Source organism: Solanum dulcamara, chromosome 10, assembly GCF_947179165.1.
Source record: "Solanum dulcamara chromosome 10, daSolDulc1.2, whole genome shotgun sequence".
In the NCBI taxonomy this organism is placed as follows: Eukaryota; Viridiplantae; Streptophyta; class Magnoliopsida; order Solanales; family Solanaceae; genus Solanum; species Solanum dulcamara.
Window position 1 is genome coordinate 68,768,656 of NC_077246.1, and position 26,833 is coordinate 68,795,488.

General features: G+C 35.2%; 4 protein-coding genes and 1 long non-coding RNA gene across 7 annotated transcripts; 2 read left to right on the top strand and 3 right to left on the bottom strand.

Annotated features, from left to right (window-relative positions):
* Positions 1-1,183: 1,183 nt before the first annotated feature.
* LOC129870152 (uncharacterized) lies at positions 1,184-2,149 on the top strand. The gene is made up of 2 exons (XR_008762049.1): positions 1,184-1,711; positions 1,852-2,149. It is a non-coding gene; the product is annotated as an uncharacterized LOC129870152 (long non-coding RNA).
* A 97-nt stretch (positions 2,150-2,246) lies between these two features.
* Positions 2,247-10,441, bottom strand: LOC129870151 (FAD synthetase 1, chloroplastic-like). The gene is made up of 5 exons (XM_055944777.1): positions 10,019-10,441; positions 8,035-8,087; positions 4,014-4,149; positions 2,941-3,116; positions 2,247-2,854 (listed from the first exon to the last, which is right to left on the bottom strand). Exons 1-5 carry the CDS (start codon positions 10,261-10,263, stop codon positions 2,328-2,330), a joined length of 1,137 nt encoding a protein of 378 aa, XP_055800752.1. The 5' UTR covers positions 10,264-10,441; the 3' UTR covers positions 2,247-2,327.
* Positions 10,442-12,030: 1,589 nt separating this feature from the next.
* Positions 12,031-14,533, bottom strand: LOC129871710 (pentatricopeptide repeat-containing protein At2g13600). The gene has a single exon (XM_055946682.1). The coding sequence runs from the start codon at positions 14,357-14,359 to the stop codon at positions 12,230-12,232; it is 2,130 nt and encodes a 709-aa protein (XP_055802657.1). The 5' UTR covers positions 14,360-14,533; the 3' UTR covers positions 12,031-12,229.
* Positions 14,534-15,434: 901 nt separating this feature from the next.
* LOC129871506 (protein-S-isoprenylcysteine O-methyltransferase A-like) lies at positions 15,435-18,069 on the bottom strand. Of its 3 annotated transcripts, none has more exons than XM_055946434.1 (3): positions 17,955-18,069; positions 16,775-16,859; positions 15,435-16,651 (listed from the first exon to the last, which is right to left on the bottom strand). In XM_055946434.1, the coding sequence occupies exons 2-3, from the start codon at positions 16,854-16,856 to the stop codon at positions 16,065-16,067; spliced, it is 669 nt and encodes a 222-aa protein (XP_055802409.1). In that variant the 5' UTR covers positions 16,857-16,859; positions 17,955-18,069; the 3' UTR covers positions 15,435-16,064. The 3 variants fall into 3 exon arrangements, with proteins under 3 accessions (XP_055802409.1, XP_055802410.1, XP_055802411.1); XM_055946435.1 differs by having other exon boundaries at positions 18,042-18,059; XM_055946436.1 differs by lacking the exon at positions 16,775-16,859 and having other exon boundaries at positions 15,438-16,774.
* A 1,672-nt stretch (positions 18,070-19,741) lies between these two features.
* LOC129869981 (protein high chlorophyll fluorescent 107) lies at positions 19,742-25,627 on the top strand. The gene is made up of 9 exons (XM_055944528.1): positions 19,742-19,887; positions 20,941-21,818; positions 21,937-22,080; positions 22,751-23,056; positions 23,159-23,218; positions 23,671-23,916; positions 24,340-24,450; positions 24,694-24,870; positions 25,026-25,627. Exons 2-9 carry the CDS (start codon positions 21,213-21,215, stop codon positions 25,416-25,418), a joined length of 2,043 nt encoding a protein of 680 aa, XP_055800503.1. The 5' UTR covers positions 19,742-19,887; positions 20,941-21,212; the 3' UTR covers positions 25,419-25,627.
* Positions 25,628-26,833: the final 1,206 nt, after the last annotated feature.

Sequence of the window (26,833 nt, forward strand, 5' to 3'; positions counted from 1 at the left end):
GTAAGATAGTAGATGCATTGTGATCCCTTGACCACGAGGAGGTGGCAAGGATAATGAGATATTGCGATTTAGGTATATGGTGTGCGAGACCCCCATGGGTCCTGCTTGGTAGCACAACTCAGCAGGTGTATACGACAGTCTGTGCGACAGTCTTGATTCCATCGTACCACCACATCATTGCATCATCATATTGCATTGCATTGCATTGATATTTGTGTTGCTTGAATTATCTGGTTAATTGTGATTATGAGCTGTTTTTATGGGTTTACTTTACTCGCGTCAATATATATATAAACTGGCGGCACCGATGCCGAAGTGGGACTTTTCTGTATGCAGGTGGAAGCGTTCCTTAGTTTATTTCATAGGTTTGATTAATTCCTTATACTCAGTCAGCTAAAACCTACTGAGTACATGTGAATTGTACTCACCCCTACTTTTGTGTCCCTTTTTGATGCAGATACTAGTCAGGGTACCCCACGTGGCAGTTAATATTCTAGCGGATTGTGTATTCTCAGATTAGTGGTGAGGTCCCAGAATTCGGATCGTCACTAGTCTATCTTTATTTTTCAGTCTTTTGTATCATTCAGAGACTTATGTTGTATCTTCAGATTCGAACCTTGTATTAGATGCTCTTTATACTTATGACACCAGGTTTGGGATAATTTCTTCATTGTTTTTTTTTCTTTTTATTTAAATCGTGACATCACTTTCCCCTTTGGGAGTCTTGTATGAGTTTTATTTTTAGGGTTACACATCAGATTGGGTTTTGAGATGTGTGCCATCATGACCTCAGTTTTTGGGTCGTGACAGAAATACATCTCCAACAATGGCAGAAGCTGCTCTTGGCAGCACACCACCTTAAATCTAAATTTATCAAGTATTACACTGAACCAAGCGCCACAAAGCAAGATCCTTTTGCATTAAGTAGGTCGAGGATCATCCTTCAATGTGCAGCTTCTAATATATGGTCACCACATATGAAACACAAGTTGTTAAACAAAGGAGACACGTGAAACACATAGCAGGAAACAGTTCGTACTTGAGGAAGGAAAACCCACTTCTCCTTCTGGACCATACAATTAGGTGCACCGACAAAATGGATGGAGATCATTGAAGAAACAGTTGTCCGCTATCGAGCTTCTCCCTTATCTCACCATAGTGGCATTCTGCTAACAATTTACCAGTTTCAATGGCAATAGCTTAGTAGACAATGCCTTGGCATACCCACGAGATGAATCCAAAAGTGGCACAGCAGGAACCCAAATATCAAGGACCTTGTATAACAAAACCATCCCTGCTTCCAAAGAAAAAATTGAAACTATGCTTTCCTGAATTTAATATATGAAGATCTGTAGACTTCCAAGCAACATTCATCATATTCTACAATCCCTTCAAATTATTCTCTCTCTCTAAATTAACACACCACAGCCTAACACATCGGTTCCACCTTTATACATGTCAGAATCTAGACATTAGTTTGGTCTTCTGCAGTTATCAAAGAACACTCTTAAAGATTACTGCAAGATCTTTTATCCGTGAAACAAAACATTCCAGATGACCACCCACTTGATGATGATGATGAACAAGATTTACAGAAGCAGCCACGGAATGGTAATGAAAATCAGGTAAAACCACTCTAGCATGAATGAGAGAGAAGAAGTCTACAAGAAGCACTCCTTGTAAAGTTTCAAAACATGCTCAAAGCCTCAAAGTAAGTAGTTATAGACACATTTCATTCACTACGGTTGGAGAGTAAACTAATTTAAAAAAAGTGCTCCTTTTCTATAGTTATTTAAGATTTTAGATGAGACGAAACATCTTGTAAATTAATATGTGCCTCCCCTTTAACAGTTCAAAGTTTTAGACGAGATGGTTCACACATTTCAACAATTACAAATGAATTGAAGGAAATGGACTTCAAGCACTAAAGATATTATCGGAAAGGTTAATAGCCAATCAAGTATGACATGATTGTAATCAAGGGATTGTCACTAATTAGAACAAATACAAGAACACTCGAACAAGGAAAGAGAAACAGTAACCATGTTGTCAGCCAATCTACTTATAGTGATAGAACAAAATCCATTATGTATGGTAATGTTCAAAAGTATTTCATAATGATATTTGCTATTTTGTTGCCCATTTATCATCTCGATTCTATTCATACTAGCAGATTCTTAGAAATTAGAATATCAGTAAATTCAGCTATGTCCCCGCCAAAAGAATGTGAAATGAACAGAAAGGTATCGCTTAAAGAGAATCATACTCATACTTAAAGACTGAAGGACATTCAGAAATGGTTGCACTAACGAATTATAGGGAATGAATTACAAAATTTGAACCCCATCTAACTCTGGACTACCAAATTCAATACCTAATATCTTTAAGTCTTGAGAAGTAACACAGGAAAAATTAGCTACCTCATAGAATTCCAAATGAATATCTGTTGTATCAACAATTACTCTGCAGGGCATATCATTCTTGTCAATCAAAACTGAACAATTCTCATAAAGACCTTCCTTGGGTGCAAGATTCAACAAACAAGACTTTGGAGCTGACAGCCTATTTCTCTCACTAGTAAACCTTTCTTGGTCTTCCATCATTAAAACAAGACGATGGTTGCGACCTAACAGCTCTGACACATATTTCATGTCTCCCTTGTCAAGGGCATACCTAACACGAGTAGATGATACTTGCCCTCTCTCCTTTCCGTCATTAGAGTTTAAGGCTCCAGAAATTTGATTTGTGTCCATGACAGAATTGATTATATAAGCCTCTAATCCATACTCTTCACAGAGCTTCACAAGGTCCGATGCATCACCAGCAGCTCTATATCCAAAACGATAGTTCTCGCCTGAGATCATCAAGATATCATCATCTTTTAATCTTTTGTTCGTTTATATTGGAATCTCTATGTCAAGTTAGGATGTTACAACATACCAGCAACAACTCCTCGTACTCCCAGCTCTTTGGACAGCTTCTCCACAAATTGACAAGGCGTAAGATATCGAACTTTTGAAAAATCTATCTGGAGTTCCCTTGGCATTACATTACCGCAATAAGGAGCCCAAGACGAAAGAATCCTTTTGCGATCACATTCAGCAACAATGGGAGCCCTGTGTCGAAAATATACACATGATCACAAAGATTATTTCTCATTTCATGATGTGGCATTTAATAAAGACAACTAACCAAAAAAGGAGCTTCTCAGTATGCTTGAGTAAGGTTAGGAGGATACATTCAACAGATTTTAAACACCTTCCAGCTTCAAACACCAAATTTTCTAAACCGTGACTAATCCTATATACAACTTGAGTAGAATAAAGTTTGAAAATATTTTATTTTCAAGGAGAAAATCAAGATTGTGTAACATGTTGATAAGGACATCCTTTGAATTTTTAGATGAAGGACAAGATTCTGCAAAAAAGCTACAATGAATCATCACAAACTTTTACTTGTCTCTAAAAACAGTGAAGAAAAGACGAGAGAACATTAACTTAAGTTTTCCTGTTGGAAAATATACTGATGCGGAGATTGATTGATTGATAGATTTTTTTATTTTATCCTTTTCATTAAAACTTAAATGAACTAAAAATGTAGGGATACATTTTCTTCCTTCTTTGCACATATTCTGATCGATCATCCTATTAACAGAAACTCCTAAACTCAAGAATGCTACCTAACAAAATCTAGTGCTTTGGAGAAAGAGCGTCAACAGGGTCCATAGAGTTCTGCTAAATCAGAGGAGCTAGGGTGGAATATTTCTGCAGATTAAGACTCACACACACTTAGAGAATGCAAGATAAAACTCCCTGAATGTGATAATCCTCTTTCCTTTTGTATTTTCAGAATTTAAAGTTGATCCTGGGTACTATTATAGGATTGGGTGTAGCAGTGAGAGTCGAGTCGAAGTTCGTCCTTCTCTTCTTTTCTGGTATTTCGAGGAGATAATATTTCTCTATTTAACATTCTATGGCAGTAGAGTAAAAGATAAGAGACAACAGAAGTTATACCTCGGTTCCCATCCAAGTACTTCCGCCATTCCAACAAATGAAAGAAGAAACGGAATTCCTCTCTTTGCTGCTTGAATTGCAAGCTCGCGGTGACCAATATGGAGTGCATCAAACTTCCCCAGAGCTACTATCCCACCTATTGAAGCGAAAGTAATAATTGAGAATTTACACATGAATCATATCCACAAATCCTCTATTTTCTTCTCATTTACAACACAATTATAACAAGTGGAATTGAAACTCTCTTTTATTTCTTTGATGATAAGCAATTATCAGAACTGAAACTTATTAATTGAAGAAAGTAATTGTAGGTCCTAAGTAAATTTAGAATAAACTTGCAGATTGACCATTCAACTATTCACAGTTAGACTACCCCTGATCTTCTTATACAAAAGTAGAGTTATTTTTATGAAGTAATTGTTATATTGACTGGCATCAAGATGTGCTGAACCAGTACAAAGGAAAAAAGGGAAAGCTCCTAGATACAAAAACCTATCGATAGAGAATTAAGCCATTTCTCTAAATGAGAAAAAGGTTTGGCTGTTAAGCCAAAGGCAGGGAGCTAATGAAATCTACAAGAGGAATAACATCATTTACTTTGGCTAAATTGCTCCAGCTGAAAAGAAAGATCAAACATAAAGTAACGAACTCCACCCATTTAATCCAACCAAAACAGCCCCTAATCCATAAGTCTCAACAAAGCAACAAACAAGTTTACAATGCTACTTCCTCTGTTCTAATCCGTTAAATCTCTAAACAAGCTTGTTAATAAGGAAAAAGGAACCTCAATCTTACCTTAAGTGTAAAGCAACCACATCAATACACTCCTTCGCTGATTTTGAGCTCAAAGTGAAGACAATGCAACGTGCAACGCCTTTCTCTTCACGAGCTTTGGAATTTAGAACTCGGATTTGGGTCAAAAATGACTTCTTAGCCTAGAAGTTCTCTCTCTCTCTCGATATGATGTTCTAGTTGAAATAGAAGAAATAAGGCTGAAATTATCCCTTACATGGTAAGAAATATGGGCCTGACTCGACTTGGAATCGGGTTGGGCCGAATTTTCTGCCCATGTTGACCCTTCTGCCTTATAATGTCCATAACTTTTTATTCCAATGTCATATATAAGCCCATGACCTATGTTGGAAAGGTATTTCAATTATCTACAACTCTCAATTGAGGAGTTTTCCCAAATTTCCAAATTCTGATCGGTTTATGGCCTCCCGAAGTCAGATCACCCGAAAAAGTAACAAAATAAAAAATATTTTTTTTTCTTAAAAAAAATTTGGGTGTTACTTTTGATGTACCAGCAACTTTGGAAATTACTTAGTTGTTTTAAATGTATTTTTAGTGTGCATTCCAGTGATTTCAGGAGTTGTGTCGGGATAAATAAAAATCTTAGTAGTTACAACCATTTTGAAAAATTAATTTTTGTGTGTTTCAAGAAACTTTAGAGTCTATTTCGGGAGTGGATAGAACCAGAATATTTGGTAAGGAGACCAAGGAGGATGCCCAACGTATCGAGTTAGATAGAGTTGAGGGATGAGGACCTAGGATCGGCTTTTAACCAAAGGAGAATATGATTTCGTCAAGCAAGCATGCCAAGCTACATAGAGGCGTCCAGAGGCTCTACACCATAATAATAAAATAAGAGTAAGTTAAGACCAACATGCATTGTTCTTCAGAGCAGAGATAGGAGTTGAAATCCCATCAAAACTTTATTTCTTACACAAAAATAAAGTAAAAAGTATATCGAAAGAACAGGTCTGAAGTATTAACAAAACAAATTGATGAAAGAATGGAAAATATTTCTCTTTGTGATGACTCATGTATTGGAGCATATTTCAACAGTTTTCACAGGGTTTTTTAAGTTGTGATACTAAGGGTTATTCTTTGACCTTGCAGTATAACTGAAGACTGGCGTACACAGATTGCAACACATATAAATATGTACACTAACAGAAATGGATAAATCTTGTTACCTATTTCCACATTTGCATGAACTAGCACACTCTGAAAGTTGTAGGGATTTGGGTACTGTAGGTATTTTAAGGTTGAGGAGGTAAGGCGTGCTGATAGTAGGATGAGCAGGGGACGAGCGACCGAATCCGATGAGATTCCGGTGGAATTTTGGAAGAGCACTGACAAAGCGGGGATTGAGTGGTTAACAAGGCTGTTTAATGCTATTTTTTAAGACGGCTAAAATGCCTAACGAATGGAGGTGGAGCACAATGGTCCCATTGTACAAGAACAAAGGTGATATCCAAAATTGTAACAATTACAAGGGTATCAAATTGCTAAAGCACACTATGAAAGTTTGGGAGATAGTGGTGGAGATAAAGGTGAGGAGAGGGGTGTCTATTCCCAAGAATCAATTTGGATTCATGCCGGGGAGATTGACTACTGCAGCAATTCACCTTATGCGGAGACTGGTGGAGAAATATAGAGAAAGAAAGAGGAACCTGCATATGGTGTTCATTGATCTGGAGAAGGCTTATGACAAAGTTCCGAGAGAGGTCCTTTGGAGGTGTTTGGAGGCGAAAGGTGTCCCAATGGTGTATATTAGGGCGATAAGGGACATGTATGATGGAGCCAAGACTCGGGTTAGAACGATGGGGGGAGGGGGGAATCGAATCCCTTCCCAGTAGAGATGGGTCTACATCAAGGATCGGTGCTAAGCCCGTTCTTATTTGTCGTGATGATAGATGAGCTGACACGGCATATTCAGGATGAGGTTCCATGGTGTATGCTATTTACGAACGACAAAGTACTGATTGATGAGACTCGAGACAGAGTTAATGATAGGTTGGAGGTGTGGAGACAAACTCTGGAGTCCAAAGGATTTAGATTGAGCAGGACCAAAACGGAGTATTTGAAGTGCAAATTCAGTGTGGCGTTGGCTGAGCCGGCCATAATAGTTAGGCTTGCCTCACAGCTATTTCCAAGAGCAAAAAATTTAAATATCTCGGGTCCGTCATCTAGAGTAGTGGGGACATCAACGATGATGTTACACATCACATTGGGGCTGCTTGGATGAAATGGAGACTTGCCTTTGGAGTCTTGTGTGACAAGAAGGTACCACCTAAATTTAAAGGTAAGTTCTACAGAATGATGGTTAGACCGTCCTTGTTGTATGGGGTAGAGTGTTGGCTAGTCAAGAACTCTCATATTCAGAAGATGCATGTTGCAAAAATGAGGATGTTGAGGTGGATGTGTGGGCATAATAAGAGTGACAAGATTAGGAATAAGGTTATTCGAGAGAAGGTGGGAGTGCTCCGGTGGCGGACAAGATGAGGAAAACAAGACTGAAATGGTTTGGACATGTGCAGAGGAGGTGGGCCGACGCACCAGTGAGGAGGTGCGATAGGTTGGATGTAGCGGGTACGAGGCGGGGTAGTGGTAGGCCGAAAAAGTATTGGGGCGAGGTGATTCTCCATGACATGGCACGGCTTCATATCACCGAGGACATGACTCTAGATAGGAAGAAGTAGAGGTCGCTTATTAGGATAGAAGGGTAGTAGGGGTAGAGTGTTGTCTTGCCGTATAGAGGTATAGTGCAGGTCATAGATCAGGCCCTTATAGATATTGCCATATGTTACTTATTGCATTATCTTATCATTTTTTTTGTTGTTGTTGTCCTTGCTCTTATGCTTTCTTCGTTGTTTTCTTCCTTTTTCCTGGGTTTGATTCACTTGAGTTGAGGGTTTTTTAAAAACAGTCTCTCTACCTCTACTTGGTAGTGGTAAGGTCTGCGTACACCCTACCTTCCCCAGACCCCACTTTGTGGGATTCCACTGGGTATGTTGTTGTTCTTTAGAAAACAGGAAGAGAAAAATAAAAGAAATTACAAAAGGAAAGAATAAGCATAAGAGTCGATATAGCAATGTAACAAGGATTATGACATAAAGATCATTGAAAAAACTTCATGAGTCAGAATAAATGAAAATGGGTATTCATATAAATTCAGCATACATGCAATATCGTTTGGTAATTTATTACTAGTAGTATATGGGTGCGAGCAAACCTGCAAGAATGGGCAATCTTTCTGATGGAGGCTCCTCATCTGTTCCAGATTGGCTTTACATGAAAATTGTGAAGAACAGACATTTAAGCACTGGGATTCTAAGGAGAGTCATACTTAAATACAAAATGACATTACATTGTCATGCAATGGAATGAAAAGCTCTCAGATTTAATGGAAATCTGACCTTTGTAAGCTTCATTTAAACATAAAATGAAAACTACTCCAAATACTATGTCCAGATGAAACTATTTAAATGTGTAACCGTCTTATCTAAAAACTCATATTATTAAAGGGAAGACATTCTTATTTATTTGTTTTAGGTCAGAACACGCTCTCTCGTGCAGCACCTGATTCTTTTGAGCCAAGCATGTGGAACTATTTTTGTAGATGACTGGAAACAAGACTCAAACATGGGGCCTCCGTCTACTCTCTACTATGTTGCCCAGTTAAAGTGTGTGAATCCTCTCATCTAAAACTTTAAACAGTTAAGAAAGAAATAACATTATCTATTTATTTTCGATCTACAATAAAAACTCAACACACCACAGTTTAGTAAGTACAAAGGCATACATGCCCATACTTATACGATATTCCAATAAACTTTACATATTGTTTACATCAAAAATGTGATCCAAACTTATAGTTTTAACTAACTTTCCTCTTTCATCTTATTGCGGTTATAAAGGTCTCCTTCCAACCTTCCATTCACCCATTCCATTCCCAGCAATCACAAGCTTACAAAACAAGGCTTCACAAAAGAGCTTCCTTTTCTACATTTGTCTTTTCAATGAAAAAAGGGTTTAAGAAAAAAAAAAGAGATAAAATTTACCTCAAACTATTAAAATGCAAGGAACTTTGGGAATCTAAATATTCGGGTTGAACACAACTGATAAAACAGACCCCAAAATCACTTAATTTTTTATTCTTTTGATAACCGAAAAATCCCCAAAGACTAGTGGTGCACAGTTCGAAACTTGCCCTAGCTCCTCTACCCTCTTTCCCACTTAAATACCAGGCTTTTGACTGTGGAACTGTTCTAAATCGTGTTGTGTGCCTAACCCAACGTCGCATGTGGGCTCTTACCACTTTGACTAAAGCCCTGGGGGGGCCAAAATCACTCAATTTATTGCTCAAACAAGAACAGATATGTTGAATTACCTCAAACTTTCAGAAAATTAAGAGCTTTGGGAATCAAAGACTTAGGTTGTACACGATTGATGGAAAAATTTTCCAAAATAATTACATTTTACCACTCAAGCAAGAACATTATGATAAATACCTCAAATTACCCCCAAAATCACTATAGTCACTGTTCAACGAAGATAAGTTACGATAAATTAGCTCAAACTTACAAAAAGTAAAGAGCTTTGGATATCTAAGATATAGGTTGTACACAATTAATGAAAAAACCTAAATTAACTAAATTTACAGCTAGAACAACATGTATGATAAATACTTCAAATTACCCCAAAATCACTACATTTACTGCTCAAACTAAGATAAATTACCTCAAACTTCGAGAAAGTAAATAACTTTCCGTGTCTGAAGATTTGGTTCAAACACAATTGAACCCAAAATCACCAACTTCATTGCTCAAACAAGAATCTATGATAAATACCTCAAAATTAACCCAAAAAAATCACTAAATATAAATTACCTTGAAGTTTCAGAAAGTAAAGAGCTTTGGGTATCTGAAGATTTGGGTAGAACACAATTGAATCCAAAATCACTAACTTCATTAATCAAACAAAAAATCTATGATAAATACCTCAAAATTACCCCAATATTCACTAAATTTACTGCTCAAAGTACGATAAATTACCTCAAAGTTTCAGAAAGTAAAGAACTTTTGGTATCTGAAGATTTGGGTTCAAACAATTGAACCCAAAATCACTGGTTTCATTGCTCAAACAAGTGTCTTTGATAAATAGCTCAAAATTACCCCAAAAACCACTAACTTTACTGCTCAAATACGATAAATTACCTCAAAGTTTGAGAAAGCAAAGAGCTTTGAGTATCTGAAGATTTGGGTTGAACACAATTGACCCCAAAATCACAAACTTTATTGTTCAAACAAGAACTGCTAGTATTCTTGCTCCTCAATCTGATTCTGAAATTCTTGAAGGAAGAATTTGAAGTTAATGGAGAAGCAGCTAAAATGGTGGAGAATTGGTGAGCAGTGCAGTGAAAATTACAGTGGTGAGATATACACCGAGACCCACCCAACATTCTTAATTTTCATCAGAAGAAAAAGAAGAAGATTGAGATGGATTCGGCCTATTGTTGTATTAGCATTTTGGTTTTCTTCCCAAAAAGAAAAGCCTATCTGTGATTCGCGTGGGCGTATTTGGATCGGTAGTTCTGGTTTCTTGTTTTAGGGGTTAATTTCACAATTTTATGTTTCCATCGAAATCATAATACAGTCTCGATACTCTACCACAAAAAATTATATTGTTATATATATTAGATGTTGATTTTTTTTTTAATTTTTTTAATAAAAATTTTGGTCTCGTCACTATCTCTGCTAACAGCACAAAATGATTGAGTTGATGAGATCGTGTTGTTATCTTAACATTTTATTCTCGTTTAATCTTTACTTATTATCAATTTTATTTTATCTTTTATTTTATATTTTCATAATAATTCTATCATGTATGTTACTTTTCTTACAGATTTATCATTCAAATTATTGATGTATAACAATTATATAACACGAAAAATGATCTATTCAAATGTAGCATAGGCAGGGAAGGAGGGGAGGGAGTAAGATTTATCCACACGGTATATTTATATTAAATCACATCAATTTATCATGATTAAGTAATTTAATGAGTTACTTTCTCCGTCCACTTTTATTTATACATTTTATTTTTTGAGAGTCAAATTGGATGATATTATTAATATTTTAAGATGTATTTTTTGTATTACATTAATATGAAAAGGGTAGTAACTTATAGTGTATTTTTCGTATATTTTTCAACCATCTAAATTCAAAATATTGAATTAATCAAATTCAATTTAATTTTGAAGTTTAATCTAATTTAACTCACATGAAACGAAACATGATAAGTAAAACAAAAAAAGAGAGATAGTAATACTTGGGGAGGAAAACGTAGTTTTTACTTGTCACATTTCAGATCAAACACAAGAAAGTTTAAGCTTAGCAGACAATTAAACTGTCATTGGAAGAAAATGCAATCGAATTAAGATGAATAATGTGATATTTGTTAAGTGAGATACATTATGATGACATGTTGGTAAATTATATTTCGTAATGTGTTTCTGCTGCCTCTGTTCTCCTTGGCAGATGGGAGAGGAGGCATGAAAAATAAAGGGAAACTTACATAAATATACAATATTAAAAAAATATTTACCATCTATGGCAATAAAAAAAAAATTCACTGAACACTTATAATATATTTATAATACAGTTTTAATACATATTGTACAGAACTATTTATAAAACATATATAATACAAGTTTTATAGATGGATAATACACTTTTCACATATTTTAATAAACTTATAATACATTATGTCAGTTTCTTACTACACAAACATAATATATATTTTAAAACACTTATAATACATTTATATTATATGCATAATTCACTTTTAATACAAATGTATATTTATCATAATAATGTTATGTATTGCTATAAATTGTAATAAATAAAAAATATCGTTAAAATCAGTAATTAATTTTTAAAAAGCACTCAATTAAGTAATTTACATATATTATGATAGACATCTTACCATGATCTTGACTGACAATTAAATAATCTAATTTTGAAAAGGCACATCTTGACGCTTTAAATTGGTTTAAGCTGGCCCAGTAAGCATCCAACTTTGAATGCACTGTCTGAAAGGTATTTAGATGTATATTTTCAAAGTTCACATGTTTACGAAATGCATGTGTCCAGTTGAAGTATCTAGATAGTCACAATGAAAATTAAGGTGTTGAACTGCTAATAAAAGTTTAAGTGTCATGTCTATGTATTATGCTCAAAAAAAATTGTATAACTCTTTCTAGACAAGTACAGGGAATTAGCAAATTCCACAAGTCACCTTGAACATCATGCCATCTATGTTGCTCATACTCTTCAAAAATGTCAGTGGGTGTTGGATCCTCCAAAAGTCGTGTATTTTGGGAATCCGACAGCGGTGCAACATTGAAAGTGAAGAGTATGTGCAACTTAACATGCAATGGCAGCTATTACAGGTTCTTCAAACTCTTCAGATGGGGAAAAATTCAACATGGTTTGCTCCTCATCAGAATCCAAATGACAAGCATTTGGGACATAGCCAGAAAGCTTCATTAATTTAGTTAGTGTATTCAATATCAAATATATCTCTGTTTTCTGCGCGTGTCTCCCATCTTTTACCATGAAAACATGAACCTGGCTTTGTATTTCAATCCAACTACAACCAGGCTGTTTAACAATGCCTCGTTGTCTCATAAGTTTTCGGACCATTTTGACATCTTGCCATCTTCCTTGTTCAGCATACATGTTTGATAGAAGAACATAAGGGCCAGAATTTGTAGGATCAATCTCCAAAAGCTTCTCAGCTACATACTTTCCCAACTCAATTTCCCTGTGAATTTTACATGCAGCGAGCAAAGACCCCCATACCACACTATCTGGAGGCATCGGCATGGATTCAATCAAATCCTTTGCCTCTTCTAAGCAACCAGCCTTGCCAAGTAAATCGACCATGCATGTATAGTGGTCCTTCAATGGTGTCAACCCATACTCTGTGTCCATGGAATAGAAATATTTACGCCCTTCCTCAACCAATCCTGCATGACTACATGCACATAAAACTCCAATCATAGTCACGTGATCTGGCTTCTCTCCAGATACTAACATAACCTTGAAAGTTTTAAGAGCTTCCATAGCATGCCCATTTTGTGCATATCCAACTATTACAGCATTCCATGAAACCCAGTCTCTATCCAGCATTTTTGTGAATACACAACTACCATCTTCGACTGATCCACATTTCATATACATGTCTATGAGAGAATTTCCCACAAAAACATCAGGCTCGGGTCCATTCTGGAAACGAAATCCATGCTTCAAAATATGTGCATGAGCCTGCCTACCAAGTTTCAGATCAGCTAAATTTGCACATGCGTTAAGGAGATTCCCAAACGTATAATGAGTTGGCCAAACAGGTTCTCTTTTTAGCAAAAGAAAGAGATTTAGTGCCTCTTCATTGTTCCCATTCTGTGTATATCCAGCAATAAGAGCATTCCAAGACACAACATTCCTTTCAATCATCCCCAAAAACACGGCTCTTGCAGTCTTCACACTCGCAACTCTTGCATAACCACTTATCAAACAGGTGTCTGACACCAAACTTCTGACTGGCATCTTATCAAAAATCCATCTAGCTTCAGAAATTCTCCCAAACTTTGCATACATATCAACCAATGCATTGCATATAATAAGATCATCCCTAAGCTTATCCGACCTCATAATTCGTGCATGAATTTCCTTACCTTCTCTTATCGCACATAAACTCGCACAAGCACTTACTACGCTTGCCAAGGTCTTCTCATCTGGTTTAAACCCAAAGTCCATCATCCTAACGAATATCACAAATGCCTCCTTCACTGGCCCATTTTGCTCATAACAAGAAAGTAAACTATTCCACGACACCACATTAAGCTCACACATCCCATTAAACACCTTTGTTGCACAATCCACATTACCCGTTTTCGAGTACATGTCAATAAGCGCAGAACCCATGTAAACACTTCTCGAATATCTCGATTTAGCTACTGATGCATGAAGTTGAGTTCCCATTCTCAAGTCCCTTAACCCTGCACAAGCACTTAAACCACTACCATAACCATACTCATTCAAAAAAAAATCTTCTTTGTGCATTCTGACAAGATACTCTATCGAAGAACCAAACAATTCACATTGTGCAAAGCTTGACACCATCAAATTCCACGAACATTGATCAGGCTCAGGCATTATGTAAAACAATTCCTCAGCCTCAAAAATCAATCTTGAAGCTGTATATGCATTTATCATGGAATTCCAAGTGAAGGTGTTTCTCTCAGTCATTTTATCAAACACCTTCTTGGCATACTTTAACAAGCCCGATTTCCCATAACTGTCGATTAGCTTGTTGTTTATGAAAACCTCGGAGCTGAAATGGGTCTTGAGAATTCGACAATGTACAGTGTGTATGACATGTTGGCACTTGGAATTGATGCAAGAACTTAGAATCTTGGCGAAGGGTGTAGAGTTTGGGAGGGAGAATAGGTCCCAAGTGATGAGTTTTTTGAATAAAGAAGTGTCTTTTGTCATTTGACATGGGATTTAAGGAAGATTGAGTGATGGGCATGTTGTTAGAACATCAGATGGAACAGAAATAAGCATAGATTCCTGTGTTGTACTTACGAAGAAGTGCCAGCCAGTTTAACTTCTGCAACATGTCTAATAATTTAGTTTAGTGAGGAATATTGGTTGGAAACAACTTATGGTTTGGATTTGAATTTGGACTTTTAAAAATTGTTGCCGGGTGTGATTGGTCTTTTAAAAGTAATATTTTTTAATAAATTTTATAAGGGATTCGGATTTTTAAAAATTGCTGACGGGTATTATTAAATCTTTCAAAATTAGTGTCTTTATTAAAAATTCAATTCGATTGTAGCAATATTTTTTTTGAAAATTTTATACAATCCAATAATATTTTTGGCGAGTTGAATCAATATGAGTGGAAACATGTCTCTTCTTGTTCTTAGATTTGATTCTCTTTAATTAGTACTACTATATATTTTTTATTTTAATAAAGTTGCAACCAAATGGGATAATAAAAAATTTAAGAGTTTAAACGGATATGAAATGAACATTATGGCTTTTTATCACTAGATGTGGTGTGATGGATGAGACCTGAGGTTATTTTTTTATTTTTTTTAATCAAAAATCTCAATTTACACAACATAAATTTAAATTAATCATGCTCCTATTTTTGAACATCGAATCGAAAAACAAAAAGGAAAGAGACGTTTTGGCTTTTTTTCTCTCTTTTAGGACATCATGGTTAGCATGTTACCAATATCGTTACTGTTTTCTCAATGAATTGTATGTTTTGTTGCATTGTCCTTTCTTTTCTGAAAAGAGTCTAGAGATATTCTGCAACATTTGTGCTGCTCTTCACTTACAACAACAATTATATCTTAATCCCAAACAAGTCGATATAAACTATATAAATTCTCACTGCTTAATTTAACTGCAACTCATTGTTTCCTTACCGTAGGTTCAAAATAATAGATTGAATTTGGGTAGGGACTGAAGATAACATTATACAATCAAACATCACTATAACAATATCGTTCATTTGAATTTTTTTGGCTACTATGACAAAATATTGTTATACGGAACATATGATATTACACAACATGAAAAATTGGATCCAACGAAAACTTGGATATTATAGTAAAATATTGTTACAAAAGACGATGACCGTTATAAAAAAATCTGACTGTACATAAATGTGGTGCATTTTTAATGCTTAGAAGTTGTTATATCACCTTGTCTAGCTAATACTGTTCAACAAAATGGCCAAAGCCTGTGCTTCAAGCCTTCAACAGAAGGCAACAGAAAGAACTAAACCATAATTGAGATGAAGTGAATTTGACAAATACAGAAAATATTACAAGGTCTTTCTTCTCCTTAAAAGAGTGATTAAAACACTGCCCCCCATCAGCCCATAAGAACTAGCAAAGAACCTGGTCGATCTTCGGACAAGGTTTGGAACACCTAGTCTTAACAATGACATGATGTACAAATAAGATAAACGCGCTCTACAAGGGTTAATAGAAGCATCACCTTAGAAGTGATATCTAAGAGGAACTTTTTTCTGGAAAACTTCACGTTATGAGAACCGTATGTGTAAGAAAATAAAATTCCTAAATGACATTATCTCAGCACCGGTAATCAGATGAAGATAGCATAATGAACATGGATGTTGGGCGCGTATATAGAGCCCTCAAGAGAATTTGTTGAATAATCACCTCACAAATGGAATACCAGAAGGAACTTTTCTCATATAATCCTCATAGTCAGAACCAAAGAACTGCTTGAGGAAAAATTCCTCGTAAGGTATCCTTCCCGAGAAGAATTTCCACACAACAACTGTAAATGCAACGATTGATATTGGATTACAGAGCATTATTTGAGTACCAATAGACCAGATGAAGAAACCACAATAACCAGGATGCCGGACAAATCTATAGATCCCGCTTGTAACCAACTGATGATTTTCCTCATGATAAACCTTTATTAGATGAGTGAAGGCTTGGCCTGCTGTCACAATTGCCAACTTCCTTATGATTTCTCCAAGAACAACCATTGCAAGGCCCAAATTACTTATCCACCAATATTCCTTTAAGCCGGGAAAGAAATAGATTTCAATAAGGTACTCTATCAAGGAGCAAATCATCGCCAGTAGATAATGTTTGCTTATCAAAAGCGACTTAAAAGATACGTTTGACTTCCCATGAATGACAAGTGCCAGAATGTACTCGGAAACATGGAAGAATATTATTGAAACTAACATTTGTGATAGTTGTCTGCATGCTGTATATCCAAAAAGCTCTGCCATTTCTCGCGAATAAGTCAAACAAAATCTCTCGTTAAAATTACTAAAATGAGATCTCAGTCTGAGTCATCAAAGGCTGGATATCATGATACGCTATGTTTCAAATTTCAACTCCAAACCTGAAAATGTTGATGAGCTCTGTACAATTAGCACCACAAAATGGGCTTCAGAATCAATGAAAATATCCTTTAAGAATGACATTTCCTGCAAATTTATGTGAGCACCATTCAGGAACACAGACATCATATCAAAGGGGATAACAGAACTTAGATTCTATACACGCACTATACACAAGATCATTCTCAGTTTGTCTCCAATATCAGTTTATACAATCTCTTACTCTATGTAGCTTAGAAATCATAGCTTATCTCTCACAATTACTCTTCAAACATCGTCGATGGGATTTTAGGGTCAGTACAGAGGTTTAGGTATTAGTCTCTCTAATAATCAATCAATCAACATAACACGTCTCCAAACTAGTCGGGGTCCACTAGGAATACTCTGTAACCAATTCGCTTCATTTGGGCACATTTTCATTATAACACTTTATAACTTGTCCTTTAATGCTCCATTACACAATAATCATGAAAAATAACAAGTCATTAGAGATTAACTATCACGTTCCCTAACAAACCTAACAAACTAATATCAACTAAAGGGCTTTAAAGGAGAATAATTGAGATAAGGCAACTTAATAAAAAATTTATACTACAAATCGAAATATATGGCACAGATCATCAGAATGATTTTGTAAATTACTCGAAAATTAAGTTCTATGATGAGTGCACAAGGCAGAGGCGGATATAGGATTTCTATAACATCGGTGCACCACTAAAAAACGATAAAAAAAAGAAGTATCAAGTGGGAATTGATCGCTGCTACTTTAGGTAAACAACTTAACATTCAACCAAGTGCACAATTAAATCTTTTTATAACATGGATGCCAACAGATAATATTAGATCAATTCTTGGAAATATGTACATAACATATCTAATTTAGTGTGAGAGACCGTGAACCCATGAGCACCATAAATTGCCCTACAAATCCGCCCCTGCCCAAGAGGATGACCTAGTAGTTGCAGCATGTGAATGAAAAACTGAAAAATCCCAAGTTCGAATCTCAGCTAAAACTCTAGACTGAAGCTGTACTTGTGGGCTAGCCTACATATTAGTCCAGATGCAAGCAAGCTTATCCAAACACCATTAATATGAACAACAAAATAAAAACAAGGGCGGCTCAACCTAAAGGCACTAAAGCAGTCGCTTTAGGCCCCCAAAAAATAAGGGACGAAAACATACCGAAGATGCACACAAATTCCTGGAAGAGGAAAGATTAAACGAAGAACCAAAAGCACTGAGCAGACAAAAGATGAAGGAGATACGTACATAAAAGAGACAACCAGATCTGATGAAACAAAATACCTAAGTAGAATATAATTTATTTATTTTTATTTAGTTCTTGTTATTACTTTTTTTTTTTTGGTTATCAGTATACTATAAATACTTATTTTAAAATAATTATCAATTTAAACAGTTAAGAGATAATTAATTTTTTTAAAATTTTTTCCAAAACATTAATAATTTCATTATTTTTGACAAATTAAGGGCCATTTATGTATTCGTAACTCTTTTTTTTTTAATAATGGACCATTGATCCATCTTTATCAAAAGCATGAACGACAAATATATTTCTAAACTTTATAATTTAGAGATGATATATCATTTGTTAAAAAAAAGTGGTATACATATAACTTTATTATCTAATAAATAATGTATAGATACTATCATTATCTAATAAATAGTGTATATATACTCTCGCCGTATAGCAAGTGGTATATATTTACTCTTTTTGTTAATAGATGAAATTAAAAAAAATCTTAAAATTGATTTTTAGATTCCAAAAAAGCCACGTGACTAAAATAAAGTACTTCATCCATTTTTATGCATTCAGATCCGACCCAATTAAAAAAAAAAATCTTCATCTATTCAGATCCAATCCAAACTCATTTTATGACAGAGTAGAAGAGGAATTGAATTTTTAAACTGCATGCTTATTGAGTTGAGTTGATTTCATAGTTAAGTTCCTTGAGTTGAGTTGCATGACGTTGAATATTGTTGATCGTATTTTCTTCCAGCTATTTTACATACTCGTACATTTCATGTAATGACGTCATTCTACCTGCATCATTTTATGATACAAATATAGGTGTTAGAGATCCTCAACATACGCTTCATGGATGATTACTCCATCCCAGCTTTTGGTAAGACCTCCTTACTTTCGAAGGGATCTATTTATTTCATTCTAGTAGACTTCCTTTATTAGAGTAGTTCTTTTTTGAAGTAGTCATGGGCCTATCGCGGCACCTTCCTATCATGAGGTTAGAGGCTTCATAGACAGTGACTAAGAAAGTGACGAAGTAGAGTTGATGTTTTCATTTTGAACTTGTTTTGAAAAACTATTATTATGGTATGAAGTTGATTTGATTTGTTTATTTAAAACTACCTTCATTGAGCTGTTGAATTGTTAGCCCACTTGAGTGTCTCCTTTGATTTATCTAAGTTTTTCGCTGAGTGATTGAATGAGTGATCAGACCAAGTAGTTCGCTTGCGGTGAATAATGGTCTTCAAGTGCCGGCCACGCCGAGGGTATCTCTCTCGGCGTGACAATTTTTTAACATTAATTTTGCAAAATTATTCTTACACGTGATCAACTATAATTCGACCACATCATTATTTTATTTTATTTTTATATAAAAAAGTCAATCTAACTCAACAAGATTCCAAACAATAATTTTGCAAAATCATAGTTAAAAAATAACGGCATGAATAACCTTTTTTCAAACGACAATAATATAGATGAATTAAACTTTTAACGTATGACATAAATGAACCTTTTCTCAATAGAATAATATAATTCATTTTTTTTTCCTTTGGGAACATTATCAGTCAATACAACTTAAATCCAAAAATAATAATAATCATTAAAATAAATAAAAATAGAAAAGAAAGAAAATGAAATGAGAAGATGCATACACGTAGGCAGAAAGGAGCACAGCCATTCAGTTAAAAGAGTGACCCAAATGCAATCTCCAAGTCATCAACAATCTCATCCATTGCTGCTGCACAAACAGTAAAATAACTTCTTCTTCTTTCTCTTTCGACTCAGGTGCAATTCAAGAAACAAGGAATTCTCATATTTGGTTGGAAATCAGTCCATCTCTGTTTTATTTTTGTAAGTCACACATTTTAGTTCCATTTTCTTTTTCCAAATGTTGATAGTTTAACAGGGGCCGAGCTAGAAGCTCGGATAGTGTAGTTTTTGGTCAAGTTATGTATTTTTGTTTACGAGGTTTATTAAAATATGTAAAAATATCAAATTTAGAACCATGTTATTAAGCTAAAAGTCATTATTCTAAAATTTAGAGCCGATAAAGTTGAAATTCTAGCTCCGCTTAGGTACTTGTTGGTATAACTTTTTTTTAGATAGTTTGCAATAACATATTTTTTTGTTTAATATTTGAAGTTTCAGCTGCATTTTAGTTGAGTTTCAACATTTTGAAGGTTATTCAAGTTAGTTTAACTGGTATGAGATATTTAATGACAAGTTCTTGGAAATTAGGCTTTTGTATTTGGTTATGTGGAAGTACTTTGATTTGTGTGAGTTATCAAGCTGTGAACATGAATTTCAAGGTTTAAGGTGTAGATCATGTTTCCTTTTTTTTTTAAAGCCCTTTTGCATAATTTTTTTAGTTTGAGAAGGAATTATGTACTATGTGTTTAAGTCCGACCATCTCATCAAAAAGCTTAAGTTGTTAGAGGTGAATACACTTCGATTTATTTGATTATGTCTTTCAACATGCCCCTCATATGCAGCGTAGTTCTTTGCTATGGGTCAATCATGTAGATATTCTTTTTGATAATGGGTGACAGTGAGACTCGAACCTATGACCTCCGCCTGCCCTAAAACCATGTCGAAGTGAGTGACCTAAAAGTTTAAGCCGTTAGAGAGAGCACAATTTTATTTGATTAATTATGTCTTTCAACACTTTGTTTATAAGATGATTTTTTTTTGTCATGAAGTTTCATTGGTAAGAAAACATGAATGATAGACTAGTTTGACCCGTGTATTTTTTTTTTGAAATCTTGAATCCTTGTGAATAGTGTATTAATTTGCTACTTATAGAAGTTTGTTAAAACATTCTTCGGGATTTTGAAGACGATGCGTGTCATAGGGATGAGGAAAATTACTTTCTTCCCATCTCATCTTGTCTTGTTTCTGTTTCAGAGTAATAGGATACAGATGAATACATACCGGAGAGGATAATCTTTTCTATGAGGAAATGCAGTCTTGAATTATTTTTAAATTAGCTTGCTTCTCAGAATCCGTTGAACTATCGAAAATTTTGAGCTATTCGACACCAATTTTCCCTTAATCTTTGAAGTTTATCTGCTTATTCTTTCATCTCCTGTGAAGATAGAAACCGATATTCAATCACCATTGTCTTCCATAAAGTATATAACAGTTTTACCAAAACAAGTGTAGATACAAGAAAAGCAATGAGTCAATTTTCGTTTACTTCTTCTTCGAGCTCTAATTTCACTCTCTTCTATCATTCTCAGAATCACAATCCTTCAAAGTTTCATGTTTCCTCCCCCTTTAGAACATCCCAACCATCGCCTTCACATCCTATTTTACCTCCCTTATGTTCCCGTGAGCCGTCTTCCTCATCACCACTTCTTGAAGAAAAGCCAGAAACATCACAAGCCTCTTCTAAGTTTGATCCTCAAGATAGACGTTACAATGATGAAGTTTCTGATGAGATCAGCACTACGAAGAAGTCCTTGGAAGAGTTACTTGTTGTTCGTAGGCCGGTGAAGGAGCCTTACGTGGAAAATGGTGATGAAAAAGGGGAAGCGGTGAGTAACTTTGAGGATTCTCAAGAGAGAAATGATCTTCTGGAAGAGCAACCATCTTCCTCATCATTTCCACTTGATGCCGGCCTTAAGAAATTTGCAAAAAAGGTGCCAATTTTTGAGCCAAGAAGGCTGGAATCTGGTTCCGAAGAGAAGCCACTTAAAGTCAATTTAGACTTGGCTCTGTATAAGGCAAAGATTTTGGCTCGAAAATTTCAGTATGCAGATGCAGAGAAAATTTTGCAACAGGTAGTCATTCGTTGATCCAAAAAATATTACCATTCCTTGTCCTTTTCTGTTGATATCCAGAAGACACTCATTATTCGTTTAATAATGTTACTGATTTCTGGATCTTTTACGCATGGAGTGTATTGATGTCTGGCCAGAAGACGGGAGATCATATGTTGCTTTGGGAAAGATTTTGAGTAAGCAATCAAAACTTAATGAAGCCAGAACTGTTTACGAGAAAGGATGTCAGGCAACACAAGGAGAAAATCCTTACATTTGGCAGGTTAGTGTTGTAACAATGTTTATGAATGTATTTAGTATTCTCCCGTGCTTCCAGACTATACATAAATCTTGAGCTTGAACAGGAGTCTGTTGTAAGTTACAAGTGTCTACTAGCATAGTATAACACATAAGTTGATTTTCAAGTTTATCGAATCTGTTGTTTAAGCACATAGTATTTACTTCTAATGATTTGGCAACCTAAAACTATGTCATATCCCCAAATGGAATAACGATTATTATAGTAAATTATGTGAAGTTTCCTAGTGATATTTAACCCCGTATAATAATTTTTGGGGGGTTATGTGGAACAATTGATTGATATACTAAGCCTTCGGATCTTTTGCTATTATTCACCATGCTACAAGAAATAATCTTGTCTAAGGTCATGTGTAATACTTCTCTGAATGAACTTCAAATTTTCAGATATAGAAGAAGAGAATTTGATCAGTAATCGTTGAATGTGTCTTAAAATGTATCAGTGGATTGGTCCTCAAGTCTTTTAGATATTCTTAGTGGAAAGAAAGAATTAACTTTAAAGATATCGGGTTCAAGGTCAGAACATCCGTTTGCAGATGATGTGCCTTTGTTGAAAACAATATGACATAGTACATGTCTTCTTGCATTATCTTTTTTGTATCAGAAAGTTCACCAAACTTACTCCTTTCGACTAGTGCTGGGCTATTCTGGAAAATAGGATGGGTAATTTACGAAGAGCTAGAGAACTATTTGATGCTGCGACAGTTGCTGACAAGAAGCATATTGCAGCCTGGCACGGATGGGCAGTTTTAGAGCTGAAGCAGGGGAATATAAAGAAGGCAAGAAATCTTCTTGGCAAAGGCCTCAAGTTTTGTGGAGGTAATGAGTATGTATACCAAACTCTTGCACTTCTCGAAGCTAAAGCAAAACGATATGAAAGAGCCCGCTATTTATTCAAGCAGGCGACAAGGTGTAACCGGAAAAGTTGTGCTAGTTGGCTGGTAAGAGTTCTCTGAAGACTTTTATCTGTCTTGGTTCCTTTCGAGTGGTTTATACTCATGTCTTTGGTTTATTCCTTATAGTTATTCTGTATTCTTGTGTAGGCATGGGCTCAACTAGAGGCTCAGTTAGAGAATAACCGTTCCGCTAGGCAGCTATTTGAGGTTTGTATTTTCTGAAGTTGAACTTTTGCGATGATCATTGAGCATTTTCTTTTGGCATAATACATAAACAATAACTCAAATTCCGCCTCAGCTGGCAAGTAAGCCCTTCAACTTTGAGAGTGTACATCTAGACACCTCAACTTGATCTCAACCGGCAACCAAACGCTCCAACTCGTACTCACTATGTCGTGTGGACACCCGACACTGATGTAACACATAATATTGGAGGTGTATAGATGATCATTTTGTAAGTTGGAGTGTTTAACTGACATAGTGGAGACTAGTTGAGGTGTCTGGATGTGCACTCTCAAAGTTTGATTGCTTTGTTGCTAGCTGAGACCAAGTTTGTGTATCTCATTATGTATTATGCCTTTCCTTTTTATTTGATGCCTTTATCACTTTATTTTCAGTTTTATTTATTTTTCTTGTACTTGCTACTCCTGACAAAGCAGAAAGCAGTTCAGGCCAGTCCCAAAAATAGGTTCGCGTGGCATGTGTGGGGAGTTTTTGAAGCTAATCTAGGAAATATTGAGCAAGGACGGAAACTTCTGACAATAGGACACATGGTGAATCCTAGAGATCCTGTTCTCCTCCAGTCACTTGCTTTGATAGAATACAAGAACTCCAGTGCAAACCTTGCTCGAGTTTTATTCCGGAGGGCATCTCAACTGGATCCAAGGCATCAACCAGTTTGGATTGTAAGACCTTTCTTTTTAATAGTAAAATCTCTACAGAAGTCAGAAAAAAATGCTTACACTTTTTTGTTTTCAGCAATGCTAAGTTCTTAAGCTTCAACAGAATAATCGAGTGGACTTGTTTACAACCTTAATGAAAGACTCACTCGAATAGATCAAGCTCTTGACATGGTAAATATAAGATGAAAAGACTAAAAGAGCTGAATACAATTGATGAACTCATCAGTGTTTTTTCCATTTGTTCTTACAGTCTTAAGATAATAAGACTTGTAAATTTAACAACTTTGCTTGTCGAGATTCACTTAGGAGCCAGCTCCTCTTACTTGCACAAATAGATTCAAGAGAAATCTACTTATTCGACAACTATTCATTCTCATTAACATGCACGCTTGCATCAAATGCTGACTAAACTTGGTACTGATATAGGCTTGGGGTTGGATGGAGTGGAAAGAAGGAAACATTTCCACTGCTCGGGAACTATACCAGAAAGCTTTATCGATCAACTCAACTACTGAAAGTGCTGCACGCTGTCTTCAGGTAATGTTAATTTCTAATAGATAAGAGTAATTTTCTAGTTTGCTTTTTGTAAAACATTTTGATGCAAATTGTGGAGGTTATATTTGATGAACACTAAGTAAATCATTAGTCCATACTCGTAATTGTGGCTTGCATCTTAATCTCTCCTTTGTTCGAACAAGTAGTAAATTCTGGTTATATGTGATCTTTTTCCCATAGGAAATGTACCAAGAGTTGTTTACGACTCTGAGATTTGGTTTGTAGGCTTGGGGTGTTTTGGAGCAAAGAGCTGGAAATCTATCAGCTGCTCGAAGATTATTCAGATCGTCTCTGAACATAAACTCTCAGAGCTATATAACATGGATGACATGGGCAAATTTGGAGGAAGATCAAGGCAACTCTGTCCGTGCAGAGGAAATCCGTAATCTCTACTTTCAACAGGTAAATGAGAATTCACCATGAATAAAGTCATTTCCTTCAATGACCACATTTTAAGCATCGTTTTCGATATTCACGATTACTGCTTAACTAAATCAGTGTTCCATATAGCTACACTTCCCCCATCTTTACATCATTAGATGTTTTTGTTTACACAGCGTACTGAAGTTGTCGATGATGAGTCGTGGATTATGGGCTTCTTAGACGTCATTGATCCGGCGATTGATAGCATAAAGAGGCTCTTGAATTTAGATCAAAACTCTTATTACAAGGTAAAAGAGTCTACTTCTAATACTATTGTTGGAGACGACGTTGAGGGGAGCACAGAAGAATCAGCTTCCCCCTCCTCGGCTAACGTCAATGACAATAACATAGATACAGGAAGCGGCTTTGATTTAGATGATTTTATCCGCGTAATGTTGTCTTTGGATCCTTCAAAATTGGAAGTTCAGCTTGCAACATCTCTGAAGGACCCTCCAAAGATTGCTAGAACCACTAGTGGGGTGTGGCGACCAGCGACAAAAACCAGTAGAACATCAACAAAACTTTGATTTTAGAACAACAACATATTCAGTGTAATCCACAAGTGGAGTCTGAGGAGGTTGGGAGGGTGATGTGTACGCAACCTTAACCTACTTTGTGAAGGTAGAGAGACCGTTTCTGATAAATCCTCCGTTCAAGTAATTTTATGAAGTATAATTGTTCTTTAGTGGGAATTGCAACGTTCATTAGTATTGTCAAATGAAGAAGTCTTGGACTACATTTTGTAAATTAGTTAGGAAGATTGAGAAAAATTGTATAATTTGATTTCACAATCAAATTACCTAGAAATACACATCTACACATACCATATATTTTTTGTTTTACCAAACATTAATAAATAAATAATTTATTTTGCGGAAAAAAAAACATTTTCCTCCCTACCCAACACACCACTATTTTAAATCCAAAGGATAAGTGTAGATATCATATAAAAGAAGAAACTTTTTTGAAGCCACAAATTTGCAAAGGTGTTGATGTTTCTTTCAATGTAATTTGAAGTCCTTATAAAGATCATTGGGACCAAATGAAAAAAATTAAAATACATTTTTATAATATATATAAAATGGATATGGACAAAGGATTTCTAGTCATTGGATGTCCAATGACAGGGAGTTTTAGTGACCAGGTGGCAGTTTTTTATGGATAAATAACTACCATGTCATTAATTTGTACATATCTTTAATTGAAGAAAAGAAAAAAATGCAATTGCACATAAAAATAGAAATAAAACTCTTTGAAAAAGATTTAATTAGAATTTTGCTTTATTGATCACAATAAAACTACAATTTACCTTTTAATAACGTACTTATTGATTTTGCCATAATGAAGTTACTTATTACTGAATTTAAGGAGGTATAGATTAAGCATGTTTAATTTTTTTCATTTTGTAGACGAAATAAGTTTTTTTGGAGACCGTTTTACCTTTAATGTGAGATTTTCCGGCACAAATTTAAATTTAGCTAGACATCAAATGCAGATATTGGACACTGAATGAAAAATAACAAAAGATTATTCGATTTCCAGGGATATTTTTGATATGATGGAAAATATTTTTTTATACTTATTTTTAGTGTTTAATAAGAAAATAGAAAATAAAAGTATTTATATCATTTATTAAAAGAAGCAAATGAAACATATGATCAAATTCATATTAGAAGGACCATTGAATTCAGATATCGATTATAAAAATAAAGGTAGAATATATAAAACAAACACTAACTTGATATTAGCTGACAAATAAGCATTTCAACTTTGAGAGTGTACATTTAGATACCTCAACTTAATTTCAACTGACAACTAAACACTCTAACTCATCTCATCTCCACTGTGTTTCGTAGACATTCCGATGCTGACATGTCACATAAATTTTGAAGGTGTTTTAGATGATCATTTTGTATGTTGACGTGTTCAACCGACACAATGA

What these genes read in the sequence shown, in the direction of transcription:
- LOC129871710 (XM_055946682.1), bottom strand. Translation starts at nt 14,359, where the DNA reads ATGACAAAAGACACTTCTTTATTCAAAAAACTCATCACTTGGGACCTA.
- LOC129871506 (XM_055946434.1), bottom strand. Translation starts at nt 16,856, where the DNA reads ATGTCATTCTTAAAGGATATTTTCATTGATTCTGAAGCCCATTTTGTG. An exon ending in GAGCTCATCAACATTTTCAG is followed by an intron (nt 16,652 to 16,774) that starts GTTTGGAGTTGA and finishes GAGAAATGGCAG; the next exon opens with AGCTTTTTGGATATACAGCA.
- LOC129870151 (XM_055944777.1), bottom strand. Translation starts at nt 10,263, where the DNA reads ATGTTGGGTGGGTCTCGGTGTATATCTCACCACTGTAATTTTCACTGC. An exon ending in AAGATTGCCCATTCTTGCAG is followed by an intron (nt 4,150 to 8,034) that starts GTTTGCTCGCAC and finishes TCGCTTCAATAG; the next exon opens with GTGGGATAGTAGCTCTGGGG. An exon ending in AGTACGAGGAGTTGTTGCTG is followed by an intron (nt 2,855 to 2,940) that starts GTATGTTGTAAC and finishes TGATGATCTCAG; the next exon opens with GCGAGAACTATCGTTTTGGA.
- LOC129869981 (XM_055944528.1), top strand. Translation starts at nt 21,213, where the DNA reads ATGAGTCAATTTTCGTTTACTTCTTCTTCGAGCTCTAATTTCACTCTC. An exon ending in CCGCTAGGCAGCTATTTGAG is followed by an intron (nt 23,219 to 23,670) that starts GTTTGTATTTTC and finishes CTGACAAAGCAG; the next exon opens with AAAGCAGTTCAGGCCAGTCC. An exon ending in GGCATCAACCAGTTTGGATT is followed by an intron (nt 23,917 to 24,339) that starts GTAAGACCTTTC and finishes GTACTGATATAG; the next exon opens with GCTTGGGGTTGGATGGAGTG.